Source organism: Salmo salar, chromosome 01 (genome assembly GCF_965601325.2).
Source record: "Salmo salar chromosome 01, fSalSal1, whole genome shotgun sequence".
NCBI lineage: Eukaryota > Metazoa > Chordata > Actinopteri > Salmoniformes > Salmonidae > Salmo > Salmo salar.
In genome coordinates this window covers 151,577,435-151,599,281 of record NC_138291.1, presented here as the reverse complement: position 1 = coordinate 151,599,281, position 21,847 = coordinate 151,577,435, and the positions used below count along the sequence as shown (strand labels likewise).

The window sequence follows — 21,847 nt, the reverse complement described above, 5'->3', positions numbered from 1 at the left end:
GCAGCCATTCTCAGATCTGCTGGAATGGAAAGATTAAAGAAAATCAGAAAACTGAAGATGATGGTGAAAACGATCATGTGGTTTTTGTCCAAAGGCCGCCTAGAACCCCAAGGCATTCTTGAGAATGTTAGTGGTTATTGCCGTTTTACTTCATGATCATTAACACTGCAGTTCTGCTGGCTCAGATAGGTCAACTTAGACCAGTAACATATTAAGTATCTGGACCAATTAGGTTGATCGTTACTTATACTTGAAATCTGTCGGCCAATGGGATAATCTCTTACTAATGAAGTGTTTTACCTGAGCCACAAGAAGGAACTTTTGGACATAGACAACAACACGTCACCATTTTCCCAGATACTTCGCTCAGTGTAAGTGGAAGACCACGTTTGACACTGACGCCAAACAAACAGTGACACCAGATGTCGTGGGGGCACCAGAATCGCTGTGACAACTTAGACGTCTCCAAGCCTTTCCGAGCCTCACCTGGGTCCCAGCTCATCTTCGCTCCGCCAGACGAAATCTCCAAACTTCTCGTAGTGGGAGTTGTAGTGGTGCTGCACCCTGTAAAGCAGCGGAGGGGGAATCTCCATCAGAGTGTTGTAGGCCGTCTGCTGCTCCTTGCCGCTGGTGTAGCCGTTGTACAGGTTATACACCTTGTCTGCTATCTCTGGCACAGGAGGAGGTGGAAGAGGGGAGACGTTGTACAGGTTATACACCTTGTCTGCTATCTCTGGCACAGGAGGAGGTGGAAGAGGGGAGACGTTGAAGTCATTTGGAAGACACTCATTTGAAAGACACTCATTTGAAAAACACAGGTAAACGTGGGATAAGTATATCAAATGAAGGTGGGCAAGTCAACCCAAGATCACCATCACAAGTAAAACCTAGTTGCTGGTGATAACCCTGGTGCTAGAATAAAACGTGATATTGTATATTGGAGAGAGAAAGGAATGGATGCTGAGAGGGATGAATGGGGAGAGTGGGAAGGTGGTGAAGGAGGGGGAGGGTGGAAAGAGAGAGATGGTGAGTAACCTGCTGTAGATTTCAAGGGCATCACAACAGGCTGTTTTAGAGAGGGGGAAGAGGGGTAGGAGAAAGAGGTGAGAATGGCGGGGGGAGGGGGGAAAGCGTGAGGGAGAGATGGAATGAAGAAAAATAATGTGGTAAGGACGGAGGAATGTGATAGGGAAAGAAAAGTGTCTGTGGGGGGGTTAAGAGAGAAGAAATTATGGGGAAAGGAGAATGTATAAAGGACGGATGGAAAGGTTCTGGGATGGACAGAGTGTAGGAAGAGAATATCAAGTATGAAAAGGGAGTATGAGGAGGAGTACCTTCTGCTCTGCTATCATCTACCATTGGACAAGAGGTCCGCACTGAGACGAAGCTAGACTCTGAATGACTCCCTCGACTGTCCACAGCATATAGAGTGAACCTGAGAGAGAGAGAGAGAGAGAGAGAGAGAGAGAGAGAGCGCAAGAGAGAGAGAGAGAGAATTAAGAAAATAAATAACACAATATAGAAGCTGACATATTTAATATGTCAACAACAATTAACAACCTTTCATATGCACTGTTACAGTATGAGGGAAATCAAAGGAACTCAAAAGAAACAGGCCTCTTTTGACAGAAAAAAATACCTATGTGGCTCCAGCCATTCCATCCCAACCTCCTTTCAAAGCAAGATACACCGAGTGTACCCGGCTCCTACACTTTGCACAGCGTTTTCATGAGCCACTGTTGACAGTAACAGAACTCCTTTTTGAAAATAGCCATAACTCAGAGCCAGGCCAGGACTTGAGACCCAGGAGTATGTAAAGGACTCAGGGGGATTCGATTATGTCTGTAAGTGATCCCTGCCTGGTACACGACAGACCAGCCAGTCGGCAGCAACGGCCATTACACCTAATAGCGCCTTTAAATGGGACTCCCTCTTCCTCTAATGACGTAGTTCCTGCTCTCCACAAATGTAAAACAGATTAAGGCCTCAGTTCCCCTGGACCTCCAAGTGGCCGTGGCTAGTACTGTACACAGTAGCGAGGTGGAAAGACATCCATGTTGCTCCCTGATGATCATGGGGTGCTAATAGATCATTGGAGAGATGGTTTCCTGTGAAGTACTGTACTGTAGGTCGTCCAGTCTTTCTCATAGAAGTAGCTTTTATTGAGATGATGGCTGTGTATGAGACATGAAATGCTCCAGAACTACCAACATGCATGTAGATAATGTGCATGTAACACAAAGGCTGTTGGGTAATCTACAGACAGAGCTGATTGGACACTCCCAAAGTAACCATACCTTAACGGTCCTTTGGCATGGATATGGTCAAACGGTAATTGTTGTTCTTAGTATTCTATTTTTAGGGTTTATACTGTAAGTTGAAATGGTGACTCAGTGCTAGACGTGTGTTGGGGGAGATAAAAAGCAGTATAAAAAGCAGTATTCTGCGACCAAATGATTGTTTTTTAATACATCTGTGAATCATCGAATATGACCATTATCTAAACTGCAAAACCGCTGGGAATAGGATGGTTTGTCCAGAAGAATACACACAGTGCCTTTGGAAAGTATTCAGACCCCTTGACTTTTTCCCTATTTTGATTCGTTACAGCCTTATTCTAAAATGGATTAAATCATTTTTTACACCATCAATCTACACACAATACCCCATAATGACAAAGCAATAACAGTTTTTTTTTTGTTTTGTTTTTACAAATGTTTAAAAAAAAGAATAATGAAATATCACATTTACATAAGTATTCAGACCCTTTACTCAGTACTTTGTTGGAGCACCTTTGGCTGCAATTACAGACCCGATTCGTCTTGGGTATGAAGCTACAAGCTTGGCACACCTGTATTTGGGGAATTTCTCCCATTCTTCTTTGCAGATCCTCTCAAGCTCTGTCAGGTTGGATGGGGAGCGTCACTGCACAGCTATTTTTAGGTCTCTCCAGAGATGTTCGGTCAGGTTCAAGTCCTGGCTCTAGCTGGGCCTCTGGCTGTGTACTTAGGGTCATTGTCCTGTTGGAAGGTGAACCTCCGCCCCAGTCTGAGGTCCTGAGCACTCTTTACTTTGCTCAGTTCATATTTCCCTTGATCCTGACTAGTCTTCCAGTCCCTGCCACTGAAAAACATCCCCACAGCATGATGCTGCCACCACCATGCTTCACCATAGGGATGGTACCAGGTTTCCTCCAGACTTGACTCTTGGCATTCAAGCCAAAGAGTTCAATCTTGGTTTCATTAGACCAGAGAATCTTGTTTCTCATGGTCTGAGAGTCCTTTAGGTACCTTGTAGGTGCCTATGTGGCTTTTACGGGCTGTCATGTGCCTCCGGCCAATCTACCATAAAGGCCTGATTTGTGGAGTGCTGCAGAGATGGTTTTCCTTCTGGAAGATTCTCCCATCTCCACAGAGGAACTCTGGAGCTCTGTCAGAGTGACCATTGGGTTCTGTGCCTCGACACAATCCTGTCGACTCGGAGCTCTACGGACAATTCCTTTGACCCCATGGCTTGGTTTATGCTCTGACATGCCTTTCCAAATCATGTCCAATTAATTGAATTGATCACAGGTGGACTCAAGGATGATCAATGGAAACAGGATGCTCCTGAGTCTCATAGCAAAGGGTCTGAATACTTGTAAATGTAAATAAGGTATGTGTTTATTATTTGTAATAAATTTGCAAACATTTATAAAAACCTGCATTCCCTTTGCCATTATGGGGTATTGTGTGTAGATTGATGAGGAAAAAATAAATATTTAATCCATTATAGAATAAGGTTGTAACGTAACAAAACATGGAAAAAGGTAAGGGGTCTGAATACTTTTCGAATGCACTAAGTGAAAATGAATATTGCTCATGACTGAACATGCAAAACTACAAATATCAAATAGGAGGCAGAATTTATTTTTCTGTTTCACAAAGCTATTTCACTGGCAGAGTCCATTTTAAAAAACTATGCCTTTTGTTTGAAGAGCCTGTGTTTTAATACCACCAACTGATTGTTTTGTTTGTAATATGGCCTGTTTTGACATTGTTCGCATAGTTTGTCCGATCTTGTTATTCATCAAGAGAAATGTGTGGTATATTGGTATTCTCCAAGAACCTCACAAAAGACAAGGGGCCAGAGTCTGTCCGAAGTTCGCAGTAGACTCTCTGCCCAGCAAAACAACGGCACATATAACAATCACATTGTTTAAATTATGTGGTCACATCACTGGCCAGTAAATGGAGGGGGGCAGGGTGTATTTATCAGGCAATTAGTAGAGTTTAGTTTAGGATCCCGGACGCAGCTTGCCAGCTTGTTGCTGTTTTTGGTTGTTTAAGTGGTTGGCATCGAAGACAGGTACTTTTCTCCGCAGCCTAATCACAGTCCTATTATGTATAGTGAAAGGAGATTACCACAGAAACTTTCTCTAGCCTTTGTGTTTTTTTTTTATGCGAAGACAACCACAAAAGGTATTTTGGCTGCTTTCTTCCCCTGCAGTTCTGTTAACACTACGGTCAGACATACAAGGCCTGTTGATCAGACTCCTATCCAAAATGTCCAATCAGAAGCGCAAGTAGGGTCTGGATAAACGGGCCTGTCACCCACAGCGCAGTGCAGCGGGGGGCTGAGTGGAGTCTGAGGTGGCAGGCTTCACCACTGGCATCGATAACTGGGAGAACAAAGCGAGCGCCGTGGTCTGCCTGCCACAAGAATGTCAAAACAGAGGGTAACATACTGGCAACATATACCCAACCCCCTACACACCCGCTCTCTCTTGCTCTCTGTCCATTCATCTCTCACACTCTATCTGTCTTGCCTCTCTCTGATTCCCTTTGTCTTTTCCACCCATTCTATCCCTCGCTCCACTCAGAAGCTGGATGTTTGTAGTGCATGGTTTTGTCCCCGTGCCATCGTTTTGAAAGCTCAACAAAAACCATATTTGTTTGAATTAGCAATGCCACCATAAAGTACCGGTTGTCCTCTAATTTAATGAGACAGGAGGGGGTAGAGAGAAGAGAGAGAGTAAGAGAGAGAGGGATAGAGAAAAAAAGAGAGGAGACAGAAAAAGAAAGAGGTAAGGGGTAAGAGAGAATGAGAGAGGTAGAGAGAGAGAGAGAGCTCTACCTCACTTACTTTGGCAATGTTAACATATGTTTCCCATGCCAATAAAGCCCCTTGAATTGAATTGAATTGAGAGAGGGGGGGGGGGGAGTGGGGAAGAGAGAAAGAAAGAGAGCAATTATGGCAGTATTTCTGGCATACTAGGCAGAGAAGAAGCCAGGCAGCCTAGGGATTCCTGGTTGATGACATCAGACGTTGGTCCGAGATCAATTGAGCTGGTCCACAAATCAATCAATTGCACCGGGAGAATATAATTCAAATCTCATTTACGTCTTCGATTTAGTTTCTCAGGTCAGGTCTGTAAGAAAGGGCTTACCGCGCTTACACTGTAATATCCTTTCTCTACAACGTGTTTTATCAATTACAGGTTAGCTTTACATACTGACTGCTGGCACCTGCACATATTACTGGAGATTTGAGCAGAAATATGATCATACTACAGTAGCAGTGGCTGCATTTTCTATCTGTATCTAAACTAAAGCTCAGAGTCTACACATGTTGTGATTGGGTGATTTTAAGTGACTAACATGAAAGCACCCAATACATGACATGCCTGGGAACAAGGGGAAATTGTAAAGATGTAATTTGCACTAATAAATAAGCCTTGTTTTGGTGTTTTATCTCTCTAAGTCCTGCCATAAAACAGATTGCTCATTCAGGTTTTCGGTACAAGCATATTGTTTGGGCTTGACATGAGATACTACACTTAATAAAGCCCCCATGTTAATAAAAACAAAGAAAGAACACATCGTACTTGTTGGGTAGACCAGATTGTCTTTTCACAGACTAATGAAGAGTTACTTGTGTGGTCTTCAAGTTTTCACATCTTACATCAGACATTATTAGCATGATGAAAGACAGACACAATTTGGTCTTAGTTGTTGCAAGGTTTGCTGGCAAATTATAATTTTTTTGTCTTCACCATTTCTTTGTCTTTGCAATTTCGGCAGCTCCTGGTTATACCAATACAACTATAGCCTTCCCTGTAGCTCAGTTGGTAGAGCATGGTGTTTGCAACGCCAGGGTTGTGGGTTCGATTCCCACAGGGGGCCAGCACAGAAAAAAAAATCTATGAAATTGTATGAAATGTATGCATTCACTACTGTAAGTCGCTCTGGATAAGAGCGTCTGCTGAATGACTAAAATGTAAAATCACAACTATTTTGTTTATATTACCAATTGGACACCAACACATAGCTCATTATGGTAGGATTGGCTGTGTGTTGGAAATACACTACATAGCCAAAAGTATGTGGACATCTGCTCAGCAAACATCTCATTCCAAAATCATGGGCATTAATATGGAGTTGGACCCATCTTTGCTGCTATAACAGCCTCCACTCTTTTTGGGAAGGCTTTCCACTAGATGTTGGAAAATTGCCAAAGAGCATTAGTGAGGTTGGGCACTGATGTTGGGCGATTAGGCCTGGTTCGGAGTCGGCGTTCCAATTCATCCCAAAGGTGTTCGATGGGGTTGAGGTCAGGGCTCTGTGCAGGAAAATCAAGGTCTTCCACACCAATCTCAACAAACCATTTCTGTATGTACCTAGCTTTGTGCTGAAACAGGAAATAGCCTTCACCAAACTGTTGCCACAAGTTGGAAGCACAGAATCGTCTAGAATGTCGTATGCTGTAGCATTCAGATTTCCCTTCACTGGAACTAAGGGGCCTAGCCCAAACCATGAAAAACAGCCCCTTATTCCTTCTCCACCAAACTTTACAGTTGGCACTATGCATTGGGCCAGGTAGCGTTTCGCTTGGCATCCACAAAGCCCAGATTCGTCCATCGGACTGCCAGATGGTGAAGCGTGATTGATCACTCCAGAGAATGCGTTTCCAATGCTTGTGTTGACGTTGCTTCCAGAGGCAGTTTGGAACTCGATAGTGAGTGTTGTAACTGAGGACAGATGATTTTTACGTGCTTCAGCACTCGGCGGTCCCGTTCTGTGAGATGTTTTCTCTGATACCGCACGGCAAGTGATACCGGAGCGGACCAAAAGGCTCCTCAACAGCTTCTACCCCCAAGCCATTAGACTGCTGAACAATTCATAAAAATCATCACCGGACAATTTACATTGACACCCCCCCACCCCCACCCCCCCGAACACTGCTGTTACTCGCTGTTTGTTTGTTACCTATGCATAGTCACTTCGCCCCCACCTACATGTACAGATTACCTCAACTAGCCTGTACCCCTGCACACTGACTCGGTATTGGTGCTCCCTGTATATAGCCTCGTTATTGTTATTCTTATTGTGTTACTTTTTATTTTAGCCTACTTGGTAAATATTTTCTTCTTCTTGAACTGCACTGTTGGTTAAGGGCTTGTAAGTAAGCATTTCACTGTAAAGTCTACACTTGTGTTCGGCGCATGTGGCAAATAAAGTTGATTTGATTTGATATGTGCGGCTCTACCAGGGCAGAAATTTGACCAACTGACTTGTTGGAAAGGTGGGATCCTATGACGGTGTCACATTGAAAGTCACTGAGCTCTTCAGCATGGGACATTCTACTGCCAATGTTTGTCTATTGAGATTGCATGGTGCTCGATTTTATAAACCTGTCAGCAACAGGTGTGTCTGAAATAGCCGAATAAACTAATTTGAAGGGCTGTCCACATGCTTTTGGCCATGTAGTGTATCATGCAGGTTCTTTGTTTAAAGAAAGAAAGCTTTCACTAGCTGTTCAAAAAGCCTTCGTCGGTCGTACTCTGCCACAGGTTGTTATGGCGCCCGCGTGGAAGACATATTTGTTGTTCTTCTGAGGGATAGTTGGCAGCGTGTTTTAGAGTGGAGCTGGATCCTGAGTATACAGTATAAAGACAACACCTCATAAGTCTCCAGCCGGGTTGGGTCACATCAAGTTTATCATGTTATGCTGTGTCATTTTCTGTGATTTACACTTGCCTCTAAAGACTTCTATTTTAGGGCTCTGAACTGCTGCTCTGGCCTGAGAGTACCATCCAAAACACTGGGAGGCAGGTGCTGAACCTTGCCCTATTTAAAGCAGTAAAGGAAGAGAAGTAAAAGAACCAACCAATGGATCCAACCAATGGATCTAGCGCACTGGAGCCTTTATTTTATTGAACCTTTGTTCAACCAAATGAATCTCGTTGAGATAAAAATCTATTTCTCAAGAGAGACCTGGACCAAGACAGCAGCATCAACACAACAGTTTCAGACAAACAGACACATGACATCAACATAAAAAGCACATGATATATCAATCAATATAAAAAGCAGCATTTCAGTAAAGAACATATACACGACACAAGTCAGAAAACAATACTTCAAAAGACAGTTATGCAGGTCGAATAGGTCATATGAAACAGATATAAGGACTGGTATCACTGTGAATGGTTTCTGTTTGTGAGGGTGATGGTAGAAACATTGAGGGTAACTTTTACCATGGCTTCAAATTGTACCAATAAAACCTAGAGATGATAATGTAAGAGGATATGATGCCATGAAGGGCAAATATGATGTGAAATGCTAGACTCACTGGTATTGCTGAATCGCCAGATCGACTTTTACTACATTCACTTAAAGCAATAGCTTTTAAGGATATGGTGAAGGTATAAAGTTATCACCCATGATATAGGTGCTAGGGATTTACTTTCTGCCATATTGCCTGTTTGTCCTGCTATTTGTCTCGGTTCTGTGTCAGCATGTCTGGGATGAGGGAGATATTTATGGGGGAGGTAGATATGAATGCAAAATTGTTATATAGTTTAGTGCTTGCAATAACTACTAAGTACTGGTATGTAGAGCCTCATGATACCGCATAAGTCATCAACCATAAATCATAAACTCATTACTCTACTAACTCTGAACTTCCTCCACTCCATTCAGCTACAGTCAAATTGTAACAAGTGTCATGTGAAAAAGTGAGATGTATCATGTCCATATGGCCACACTGTAACAAGAAAGGCTGCTTCCGGACTACTCCTCAGACTCGGCAACATTTCCAAGGGAAAGAATTGACATGTTCCTTACAGCCCTGCATGTATGACAGTGGACTCCCCAGCTGAACATCCCACTCAATACAGTGGAGAGGGAGAGAGACAGAGACAGAGAGACAGAGAGACAGAGAAAGAGAGAGACAGAGAGACAGAGAGAGAGAGAGAGAGAGAGAGAGAGCGAGCAGCAAGCCAAGCCAAGCTATGCCAGGGCCTGAAAGGAAACATTAAGGCCTGACAACCTTGGAGTACATCAAATGTAAACCAAACTACCGGCGGCCCGGAAACCTTATCTAGCCCGTCAATTAGGAGAAGCCCAGTTGGCCGCACCGAGGTGTGCCCACAGACGTAATGCCGACGTAAATGGGGCTCTTATCTGGGAGTAACAAAACTGGAGGGGGTGTCTTGACACAGATAGCACAGCTACAGAGTGGTACTCTCCCTATCTCTTTTGCTGTCTCTGTCTCGCTCTCTCCGTACATTCAGCACGGGGGAAGCAGAAGCTTCCAAGTACATTCTCTCTCCCTCTCTTTCTCGGTTGGCTTGACCTCCAAGTTGCGAAAGCCAGATGGCGGGAAAGAAGGAAGTTGCAACCGGTTGCAAGGTAATCTCCTACTACCTGAATCTTGAATAAATCAACCCTCTCAATATACCCTCACTATCACGCTGTTATGATTTCTACTGTTGGCTTCTGGGTAGCGCTGCCCCCAGCAGTACTCCCCGATTCCCTTGTTTAACATAAGCACCAACGACCTATCTGTATCATGCACAGCTGCAGGGGCCCGCTTCCCAAAACAAACAAGTGGAAAACAGTGAGCCAGACCCACAAACATAAAACACCACACAACAGTTGGGAGCGCTCAGAGGAGAGGAACACGGTGTGATGATTGGAGTGTCCCCTCTTCAATTTCATCTGGGGCCTGTTTGGTTTCGGAGCATGCCTTGCCCATCTAACTTGATTTGATAAAAATATCAAAAAAATAACTTGATTTCAAGATCGGGAGACAAGAGGAAGAGGGCTCAGGGAAGTGATACCCAAGTAGAACAAAGTGCTTCTATCAAATGCACATCACAGCGACAGCCTTTGGGAAGGCGGGCTGCAGACCCTGGGCCCTCTGAAGATTAATGTATTGTCGCTTGAGATCTCCTCCGAACAGCGCAACGTAAACGTCTCCAACTGTGATGATGTATGGATTAATAAAGGCACACTAAGTGAACGACGGGCCTGCCGGGGCCACAGACACACAGAACCATTATAGTGTCTGTTGGCAGCAGGGCAGCTTATGGAACATTCACACAAGTGACTCCATGTGGACTCAGCTGGTTTCATTTCATTTCTCCACTTTTCCCCTAATAGGCTTTTCTTTTTACTCCATCTTGATACTCACACAAGACAAGGACTCAACTAAGTGAATCTTCTGTGCAAAATGAAACACCTGCAAAGTTGACTAACAGCTGTCCCTGGTATACTCTAGTGTTCTCTGACAACCCTAATACAAGATGTGTGGTTGACTATACCCCTCACACATGCTGAGGAACTCAGGGCTGTACTTATGTCTGTCCATAGATTAAGGAGGGCTTCAACTGCGGAACATATTACTATGTATCAGTGGGTTGGGACATGTGCATGCAACTAACTGACCTGCCACAGTGTGTGTGTCCTCCATGCATGTCCTCCCTGCTGCTCAATGTGTTATGGTTCTCAGTCTTTATGACTAATTGGATTAAGAGGGGTGGTTTGTTTGTCTGTTTGCTAACCGCCCCAGACTGTAATCACCAGACAGACCGACTGGTCAATGGCTCCAGTCTCCTCCAGTCTCTGTGTGACACAAACAGCACGTTGGTTGTGATGCTCGTTTTTCACTATGACCATGTTTTCTTCCATTGAAAAGGGCCTCATGACAAACGGAACAATAACGGAAACAATAACACCAGCATCCACCACTTCCACCCTGGTGAGACCAAAATATGTGCCGCCCGCCTAATTTGAGCCAGCTGTGTTCTGACTGGAGGGAATTAAAACATGGCCATAAACAAGTCCCATTGCCAATGGGAGTACAGACACTCAGGGAAAATATGTGGTGCTGGCTGGTGATATCACCCACATATTATGTGTTAAGTCATTCCTCTTTAGGAGAGATGCAAAAATGACAACAATGCCATTGGTTAAGAAGGAGGTTTTTTATGGTAATAGAAATAGTGAACTCATAAAAGTTAGAAAGTCAGAAAATGATGAAGTCAATCGTGTTAGAACAATACCACAGGTGAGAAGGGTTGAATGTAGCGACAACTCAATGGACTTCTGTGGTGCAACATTTACCACAGAGTTAGCAGAAGTGAACAACAGAACAAAAACATCTGTCTTTTTTCCTATTCTATCCTTCATTTCTACTTGTTGTTTAGCCTACTTTAAATTTCACCCTTGGAATGGTGCAAAGCAATAGTAAATCGGGGACCGTATTAATAAAGCATCTCAGAGTAGGAATGCTGATCTAGTATCAGTTCTGCCTTTTAAATCATAATGAAAAAGATTACATGGACATAGGGGACCTAGATCAGCACTCTGAGAGGCTTTATGAATACGGGCTCAGGTCCAAAGTGCTTTAGGTTAGGGGATCTTACTTGTAGAGGCTGTCGGGCTCCAGGCACTTGAAGACCAGCGAGTAGAGCACAGAATGAGGATGGTCTCCGTTCCTCCGACCTGCCACCACACAGGACGAACCAAGACCTGAGAGCAGGTCGTCCACCAGACTTAACAACTCACCTAGAGGAGATGGAGGGAGGGAGGGAGGGGGAGAGAGAGAGAGAAAAGATGAACAGTATGTAAATTGTGCAGTGTGTGAAGAGATTTAGAATGTGAGAAAGCGAGTGAATAGATGTATGGAGAGGAAGAGAAAGAGACAATCGCAGGGTTAATACACTTACTGTATGTTGATCTGATTGGAAGCCATTTCCTGCGCCTTAAATAAAGTGTCAAATATGCCACGAGTATGTTGTTTTGTCTTAACATACATTCTCTATTGTTCTTCAGTGAGACGTTTTACAAAACAAACAAAAGCCAAGCTTGCCTTGGGTCACATGGTGCATGTCTCATCAGAAAATAGACAAGTGCAAAGAAAAGTCATGAATTCAGTTTTTAAGAGGGATATTCTTTCCAACATCGATCCTGCCACTTGACACTTAATTGTGTTCCAAGTCATTCTGAGTTTCACATCGGCTCAGCCCAGAGGGAAAGATTTCTGCAGCACGAACCTTGAGGCAAAATGAAATCAGACTTGTTCTGGCAGCCAGCCCTACATGGTACATTATAGAACCGTAAGAAAACAGGACTTTGTTCCTTTATGATCACATGATACTGTTCAATGATATCTCACTGAACACCTCTGTGTCTCACAAACACCAGTTCACAAGTTGTGAAGTATCTTTCATGTCAATTTACAGGAAAATAATGACACACTTGTTCATTCAGACATGCACCAAATCGTTTCCAGCGCTCAGAGGGGTGGTGGAAAAAAGAGAGAGCTGTCAAAACAGTTTAAAAGCAACAAAAAAAAAGGTGGGATTTCAAAGACGTAAAGGGGAGCTTCAGCTTATGTCATGTGGGCCAACTTATAAACACAGGGAATATGTCTGGAGGGCGGGGCACAGGGGGATGGTAAGGAGAGGAGGAAAGAAGTGAACGAATGAATGATTTGACATGTTCCCAGAAAGGGGCCTGTGTTTAAGAGGTTTCCCAAACACATTCCTACACTTGGGGTCTCCCTGTGCCAGGTTTACAAGGTTTTCTTTTTCTAAACATGCAATGCAAACTGGACCTAGGCCTCTATTTATTCCCGGGAGAAGAGCCAGAGACTATGTACAGATTAGGTTGTTCTCTGTTGGACCCAAATCCACTTTTGAGAACGATGCTGAAATTACTGGAATTTTCTTTGAATTTTGTTGATCCTCCACTAATATAATTTATGATTTACTTGAATGTTTATGTTACACTTGTGTAAATTCTCTCTTTTGGATTAATTCCAAAAGTTGTAAATTAAAGTGTATATATGAGCAGTCTTTGTACATTCATTGTAAATTAAGTCCAATTACAACATTTATTGTGGAGACCACCAACACACTCAGTAAACAATACATTGATGGTGGAGACCACCAGCACACTCAGTAAACAATACATTTATGGTGGAGACCACCAGGACACTCAGTAAACAATACATTTATGGTGGAGACCACCAGGACACTCAGTAAACAATACATTTATGGTGGAGACCACCAGCACACTCAGTAAACAATACATTTATGGTGGAGACCACCAGGACACTCAGTAAACAATACACTTATGGTGGAGACCACCAGCACACTCAGTAAACAATACATTTATGGTGGAGACCACCAGCACATTCAGTAAACAATACATTTATGGTGGAGACCACCAGCATACTCAGTAAACAATACATTTATGGCGGAGACCACCAGCACACTCAGTAAACAATTCATTTCCAAATCCTTCTTTGAAAAATCCACATCAATCTAACCAAAAATGAAATAAGAGAGCAAGCACATCAACACTAGTTCACAAACGCTATACTTACATATCACAGGCTTCGTCCATAAAGGCCAATATCTTGTTTTATAAGAACACTTGTGAAAAATAACACTTACAATATCACAAACGTCTCTAAGCAGACAGTTATCGGCACACAGTAACTTACTGTCCAAAAACCATGTAAAAGTGTTCATACCGCTTGAACATTTTAAATGGAGGATGGGTATGTGAGGGAAGCCATATTGTCTTAGCAGAGCTGAGCAGTCCCTTCCCACTGGGCAAAAACGTGTTGAATCAACGTTGTTTCCATGTCATTTCAACAAAAATGTCAATGTGATGACTGTATGATGACTTCATCAACTTTTAACTTTAATCTAATGACATGGTGAAATGTTTTGTTGACTTCACGTTGAATTCTTGTAAGTTGAACTGACGTTTGTGCCCAGTGGGTTTAATCCTGGGGTCAAGGCTGCAGCGTCTTCAGAGTGGTGGAGCGGGACTTGAGTCAACATGGTCCTTAAAATAATCAAAATAATAATACATTTAATTTGTATAGCACTTTTCAATACAGCGTTCTCAAAACTCGACATAGATACATATTATGATTCCACTGTTGTGCGGCCTTGCCCCACATACAACCAAGTTGCTGCTGTTGCTCACGATTTATAGAACAGATCTGCTCTTCCTTCACCATACTCCTCTCCTTTGATTCCTTTACATCTTTTTTTTTTTTTTTTTTTTGTGCTTATTATTAGTTCGTCTCCACTGTTATCATAGGCCACCTGTTTTGGGTTAACCGTTAATTGCGATGTGATGACAAAGTGTCGTTGGGGGCTACCATAAACTGGAAGAACGACTTGGTGATGTTGAATGGGATAGAATGTGTTTTTGAATGTTTTTAGCCTAACTAGAATGTTACATTTTTTTATTTTGGTAAAAACATAATAATAATCAAACAGAAAGGCAGGCGTACGGATGCTTTTAAGTTTTACCTTTCCTCACACTTAGCATATTCCAAGGGCCAAGTATGCTAACACTCAAATAATTGGTGGAACAGTAAATTACCCCTGCCAGACTACTTGATCTTTTGCATAAACAATCCTTAATGATGTGTTTAAGATTGACTATTAACCTGATAGAGCTTGCCTCAGAATGCTTTTCAAGTCTGTTTTTCCCCGTTCAATGGCACAACTATGAGAGGAATGCCCCGGACAAGCCAGAAATCTGCTGCTTCATGCAGGCTAAAAGTAGAAAGAGAGCGCAAAAGGAAGGGTGAGGGGTGAGAGGGGGGAGGAGGGAGAGAGAGAGAAAAGTCCGACGTTTTATGTTTCTGGATGTGGTCTATGGAGGAATGATGTCTTTGTATGTTTTGATAATCAGAATAAATCAGGGGCTGATGCGTGACTTGGTGCAGTCTGGGTGCAACCACTTGTGGCTTTGTCGGAGGGGGTATCTGTAATTAGCACATTATCGTGAGTCGCAAATGGCCAGAGACAAACAGCAAGGCTCACGCTCTCATCTCTCAGCCAGCCTGCCCACCCATGGCTGTCCTGTCCACTCACACAATACTGAAACCCTGCAGGGTGAAAGAGCTCACTGCACTGAGGCTAACTGCCACAAACACACACACTCTCACTGGCACGATCACACGTGCACAAACACAGGCAAGTAGGCATGTACACAAACACACACACACACACACACACACACACACACACACACACACACACACACACACACACACACACACACACACACCACACACACACACACACACACACACACATTTTCTGTCTGCATCTCACAGGAGCCTAAAGGCAAAGAGAAGGAGGGTAGAATAGAAGGGAAACGTAGACAGGTTGCTTCCCACCATCAGGGCTGTGTTTATGCATGGTTAGGTCAACCAACACAGTATTCAGATGTGTTCACATCAGCTGGTCGTGGCATACTCCACATACCAGATGGTAACATCGTCAGTTCTCTCTGAGGACTTTGCTCTCTAAGTGCTAGTCAAGACCAGAGGTCTATCTTTAGACTCTATCAGCAGACAGCAGAAACAGGAGGACAAGAGAAATAACAGAACAGCAGATATAGTTTTATGACACATTCAAAGTAACTTGACACCCTTCCTTCTTACTACTGGTAGTGAAACACCTCACCAGTTGCAGCCCCTTACCTAGCCTGACATTAAAATTGGCCCATTCAAAAATCCACCTCTCTATCCTCAGTGTTAGCCACTGCCCTGCCTTATGCCCAGCCTCAGCAATGTCCCTATATGCAGCCCCAGCACTGCACACACTGCACAACCCTATACCCAGCCCCAGCCCTAGACCCAGCTCGTAATCCTGCCTAAGACGCAGCCCAGCCTCTCACCCCAGCCTCTTTCTCCATAACCATCTCCAGCCCCCTTTCCTGTACACCCTTTCCCTTCCTGGTTGCTCTCTTGCCTGCCTGTGAGTAGCTAGCCTAGCGCTGGCAGAGGCCTCGTTTACCTTAGCTCACCCCTTTTAGGTAACACCTCAGCCCTGCCAAGCCTAGCTGTGAGCCCACTATACGAGAAAGTACACAGCGCAGCACGAGCACTCTCGCCCGCCTTCATTCATTCAGCGCTGCACAGAGAGGGAGAAGGAGGGATGAAGGAGCAGTGGAGGGGGGTGGGGCTGCCAGCACGGTTACGCACCGCTGCTGCTTTTTATTCCAGTCCTTTGGGGCTCCGTGATGGTGGCACGAAAAGTAGATAGAACCACGCCACACCGCACCGCAAGGGAGGGGGAACCTTGCTTTCCTGCGAGTACACATATCCCCACACACACACTGGCCCTTCTTTGGACACTGTGCTAACAAACCTCCAAATGAGCTTCAACGCCATACAACTCTCCTTCCATAGCCTCCAACTGCCTTTAAATGCTGGTAAAACTAAGTGCATGCTCTTCAACCGATTGCTGCCTGCACCCTCCCACCCGACTAGCATCACTACTCTGGACGGTTCTGACCTAGAATATGTGGACAACTACAAATACCTAGGTGTCGGGTTAGACAGTAAACTCTCCTTCCAGACTCACATTAAGCATCTCCAATCCAAAATTAAATCTAGAATCGGCTTCCTATTTCGCAACAAAGCATCCTTCACTCATGCTGCCAAACATACCCTCGTAAAACTGACTATCCTACCGATCCTTGAATTCGGCGATGTCATTTACAAAATAGCCCCCAACACTCTACTCAGCAAACTGGATGTAGTCTATCACAGTGCCATCCATTTTATTACCAAAGCCCCATATACTACCCACCACCGAGACCTGTATGCTCTCGTTGGCTGGCCCTCACTACATATCCGCCGTCAATCCCACTGGCTACAGGTCATCTATAAGTCTTTGCTAGGTAAAGCCCCGCCTTATCTCAGCTCACTGGTCACCATAGCAACACCCACCTGTAGCAGGTGCTCCAGCAGGTATATCTCACTGGTCATCCCCAAAGCCAACACTTCCTTTGTCCGCCTTTCCTTCCAGTTCTCTGCTGCCAATGACTGGAACAAATTGCAAAAATCTCTGAAGCTGGAGTCTTATATCTACCTCTCTAACTTTAAGCATCAGCTGTCAGAGCAGCTTACTGATCACTGTACCTGTACACAGCCAATCTGTAAATAGCACACCCGACTACCTCATCTCCATATTACTTGCCCTTTTGCACCCCAGTATCTCTACTTGCACATCATCATCTGCACATCTATCACTCCAGTATTAATACTAAATTGTAATTATTTTCGCCTCTAGGGCCTATTTATTGCCTACCTCCCAACATTTGCACACACTGTACATTGATTTTTCTATTTTACTTTTCTTTTCTGTTATTGACTGTACATTTGTTTATGTGTCACTCAGTTTTTTTTTTGGTCGCACTGCTTTGCTTTATCTTGGCCAGGTTGCAGTTGTAAATGAGAACTTGTTCTCAACTGGCCTACCTGGTTAAATAAAGGTGAAATAAATAAATTAAAACACACGCAGATGGATACACACTCACACGGAGATGGATACACACTCAAACGTAGATTGATATACACTCAAACGGAGATGGATACACACGTAGATGGGTACACACTCACACTGTGATAGGCGTCGTAAGGATTGGACCAAGGCGCAGTGGGTAAAGTGCTCATCTTCTTAATTTATTAGAAATAACACTTAAACAAAAGAAACAAACAACGAAACAGTCCCATAAGGTGTGACTATACAGAAAATAACCACCCACAAAACACAAGTGAAACAAACCTCAACTAAATATGGCTTCCAATTAGAGACAACAACCAGCTGCCTCTAATTGGAGGTCCTAGCAAAAACCCAACATAGAAATAGAAAACATAGAACCTAAACCAAAAATACCAAAACACACAAAACAAACACCCCCTGCCACGCCCTGACCAAACTACAATGACAAATAACCCCTTTTACTGGTCAGGACGTGACAGTACCCCCCCCCCCCCCCCCCCCCCCCCAAAGGTGCAGACCCTGAATGCATCTCAAACAAAAACCCCACAAAAACAACCCCAAACATAGAGGGTGGCCACTGTGCCCTGTGCTACACCCCCCCTTCCCAATCCTCCCACTACGGAGATGGCTCTGGCTCTGGGCGTAGCTCCCGTTCAGAAGACTCTAGGCTGGGGAGCGTTGCTGGAGGCTTCTGGCTGAGGAGCGTCGCTGGAGGCTCCGGGCTGAGGGTCGTCGCTGGAGGCTCCGGGCTGAGGAGCGTCGCTGGAGGCTCAGGGCTGAGGTGTGTCGCTGGAGGCTCAGGGCTGAGGAGCGTCGCTGGAGGCTCAGGGCTGAGGAGCGTCGCTGGAGGCCTCCTGCGTGGAGCTGGGACCGGTCTCCCCGGACTGGGGAGACTTACAGGAGATTGGGTGCACAGAGCGGGCACGGGGCACACTGGGCCGTGGAGGCGCATCGGCGGTCTGGAACTCAGGGCTGGCACACCCCGTCCTGGCTGAGTGGTCAGCGCTGGCACAGGGCGAACTGGGCTGGGCTGGAGAGTGAGGGCTGCTGTGCGTAGAGCAGGCGCAGGGTAAGCTGGACCGAGGATACGCACTGGTGGCCAGATGCGCTGCGCCTGCGCACTTCTCCCTAGCTGCCGGCCAACTCTCGCCCGGCAACGCTGCGGAGCCCTTACTGGCCGCACCGGACTGTGCATGCGTATGGGCGACACCGTGCGCATTTCTGCGTAGCTCGGTGCTCTCCTCGTCACCCACTCCCCACGGTAAGCACGGGGAGTTGGCTCAGGACTCCACCCTGACTCTGCCCAACTCCCCGTGTGTCCGCCCCCAAAAAGAATTTGGGGGCTGCCTCTCGCACTTGCCTTTGGGCCTATACAGAGCCTCATAATAGTGCCGCTCTGCCTTTGCTGCCTCCAGTTCCTCCCTCGGTCGCCAGTACTCCCCAGCCTGCCTCCAGGGTCCCTTTCCGTCTAAGATCTCCTTCCATGTCCACGACTCCAAATATTTCTCCTGCTGCTCCTTCTTCCACTGCTTGGTCCTTTTCTGGTAGGTGGTTCTGTCATATGCGTCGTAAGGATTGGACCAAGGCGCAGCGGGTAAAGTGCTCATCTTCTTAATTTATTAGAAATAACACTTAAACAAAAGAAACAAATGACGAAACAGTCCCATATGGTGCACAGACTATACAGGAAATAACTACCCACAAAAACAAGTGAAACAAACCTCAACTAAATATGGCCTCCAATTAGAGGCAACAACCAGCTGCCTCTAATTGGAGGTCCTAGCAAAAACCCAACATAGAAATAAAAAACTAGATTTAAACATAGAAATAGAAATATAGAACCTAAACCAAAAACTCCAAAACACACAAAACAAACACCCCCTGCCACGCCCTGACCAATCTACAATGACAAATAACCCCTTTTACTGGTCAGGATGTGACACACACACAGATGAATACACACTCAGTGGTTCTTTAAGGGCGTGTGTGTGGGTTACATATTTAGGTCAGGCATTACAGTATGTCTGGGTCACGGACACGGGTGTTATGTGGCCTGCCCGCTAAGACTCACTCAATTCACCCCTGACAATACATACAAATATAACTGCAAATATTGTAGATCATCGCAGCAGCTTGTGGAGATTGTTATTCATTCATTATTTTCAACTAACGCTCGCCTATGGAGGTGCGGATGATGTCAACTCGGTACTGCTTACGCTTTCACCAACTTTCAACAAGTCCAAAACAGAAATAACAAGGCACGGACGATTATCGAACCTGTTAACGTGTAATTCGTGTTTTGGCCCGTGTTGCCAAAACACTGCTTCCACACTCCTGTCACGTCATATAACATTGGATCGGCTTCTGGAGGGGAACTAAACAATATAAAGGCCTTTCTTTCACTAACAGGTATCTGGGTTGAAGAAGTCAACTGTAAGCACAGATCTCAGATTCCCCTCACTGAACACAAATCAGTGTCTGGTTGGGGCAACTTGTTTGGAGCTTTGGGATTGTGTGGCCTCCAGCAGAGCCCTGCTCTGGTCCCTGTCAACCTGGCTGTCAATATCAAGGCAAAACCAGCACAGCTGGCAAAGATTATGCCCCCCAAAACTACCACGGGAGAAGTCATATTGTGTGATCTCCAGTTTCGATGGTGATTAAAACCTCATGGCAAATGTCAGGTGACCTCTCCTTATAGTAAACAGAGAGAGGAACAAATTATTGCCGGGGAACGTGAAGGAGGACAGAGGAAGAGGGAACAGCGAGGCTGCAGCATTTCAGTTCCCCTCACTTCCTGACTCAATCACCTATCCCACCCATTTGAGCTTATTTGGGGGGTGTGTGGTAGCATTGTATTGGGAGGCCATACCTTCTCTTCAGAGAGAATGGCCTGCCTGACATATCGTTTCAATTATACTGTTCGATGCAGGCAGAATTGAATTGCTTTAGCCATTAGCTGCCAAACTAACCCTGATTCAGATGACCATCCTACCCATGCTAGATTATAGAAACATAATTATAGATCTGCAGGTAAGGGTGCTCTCGAGCGGCTAGATGTCCTTTACCATTTGGCCATCAGATTTGCCACCAATGCTCCTTATAGGACACATCACTACACTCTATACTCCTCTGTAAACTGGTAATCTCTGTATACCCGTCGCAAGACCCACTGGTTGATGCTTATTTATAAAACCCTCTTATCTGAGATATCTACTGCAGCCCTCATTCTCCACATACAACACCCGTTATGCCAGTCACATTCTATTAAAGGTCCCCAAAGCACACACATCCCTGGGTCGCTCCTCGTTTCAGTTCACTGCAGCTAGCGACTGGAACGAGCTGCAACAAACACTCAAACTGGACAGTTTTATCTCAATCTCTTCATGATGTATTGTTGTCTCTACCTTCTTGACCTTTGTGCTTTTGACTTTGCCCAATAATGTTTGTACCATGTTTTTGTGCTGCTACCATGTTGTGTTGCTACCATGTTGTTGTCATGTTGTGTTGCTACCATGCTGTGTTGACATGTGTTGCTGCCTTATTATGTTGTTGTCTTAGGTCTCTCTTTATGTAGTGTTGTGTTGTCTCTCTTGTTGTGATGTGTGTTTTGTCTTATATTTATATTGTATTTATTTTTTAAATCCCAGGTCCCCATCCCTGCAAGGAGGCCTTTTGTCTTTTGGTAGGCCGTCATTGTAAATAAGAATTTGTTATTAACTGACTTGCCTAGTTAAATAAAGGTTAAATAACAATAAATAAATAAAAAATAGCTCAGTATGTGTGCCTCCTCAGTCGGTGTGATGTGTGTGCCATCTTTGACGTTTTCTTCCCCAAGAGGAGGAAAGGGGAGTCCAGACTGTGACTTTAGAGAAAGATAGGAAGTTGATGCTTGTTCATTGTCATGTCTGGTTTGAACAGCTGTGGAAATTCTCTTGAATTTAGAAATTTCAGAAATTCTCTTAAATGTTGTTTATCATCTGTTCCCTGTCAGCTCCATCTGGGTCTCATTTATAACTTTTGTGTCAATTTAATACTAAATATCTGCATGTGCTTTTTCTGAAAAGATGGCACACGCTCAAAAATATAGAGATTTACTGTATAAACTTGGCGCGTGCTATACATACGCATGTTTGCCATTATAAATCAGAACGGTTGTGAAACTGTGCGCGTGTAAACAAGCATAACTCCGCCTGAAAAATGTCCATCATTCACCTTTTATGGTGACAATAACGCCCTTATTTGCTGTAT

General features: G+C 44.5%; 1 protein-coding gene across 1 annotated transcript in view; it reads right to left on the bottom strand.

Moving 5' to 3' along the window:
- LOC106565912 (astrotactin-2) overlaps window positions 1–21,847 on the bottom strand; it is a 449,250-nt gene that overhangs the window by 19,908 nt on the left and 407,495 nt on the right. Inside the window, exons 20-22 of the mRNA XM_014133602.3 lie at window positions 11,693–11,834; window positions 1,335–1,435; window positions 487–670 (exon numbers count right to left, since the gene is read on the bottom strand). Of these exons, the coding sequence (XP_013989077.2) occupies window positions 487–670; window positions 1,335–1,435; window positions 11,693–11,834 (427 nt within the window). The remainder of the gene's footprint in view (window positions 1–486; window positions 671–1,334; window positions 1,436–11,692; window positions 11,835–21,847) is intronic.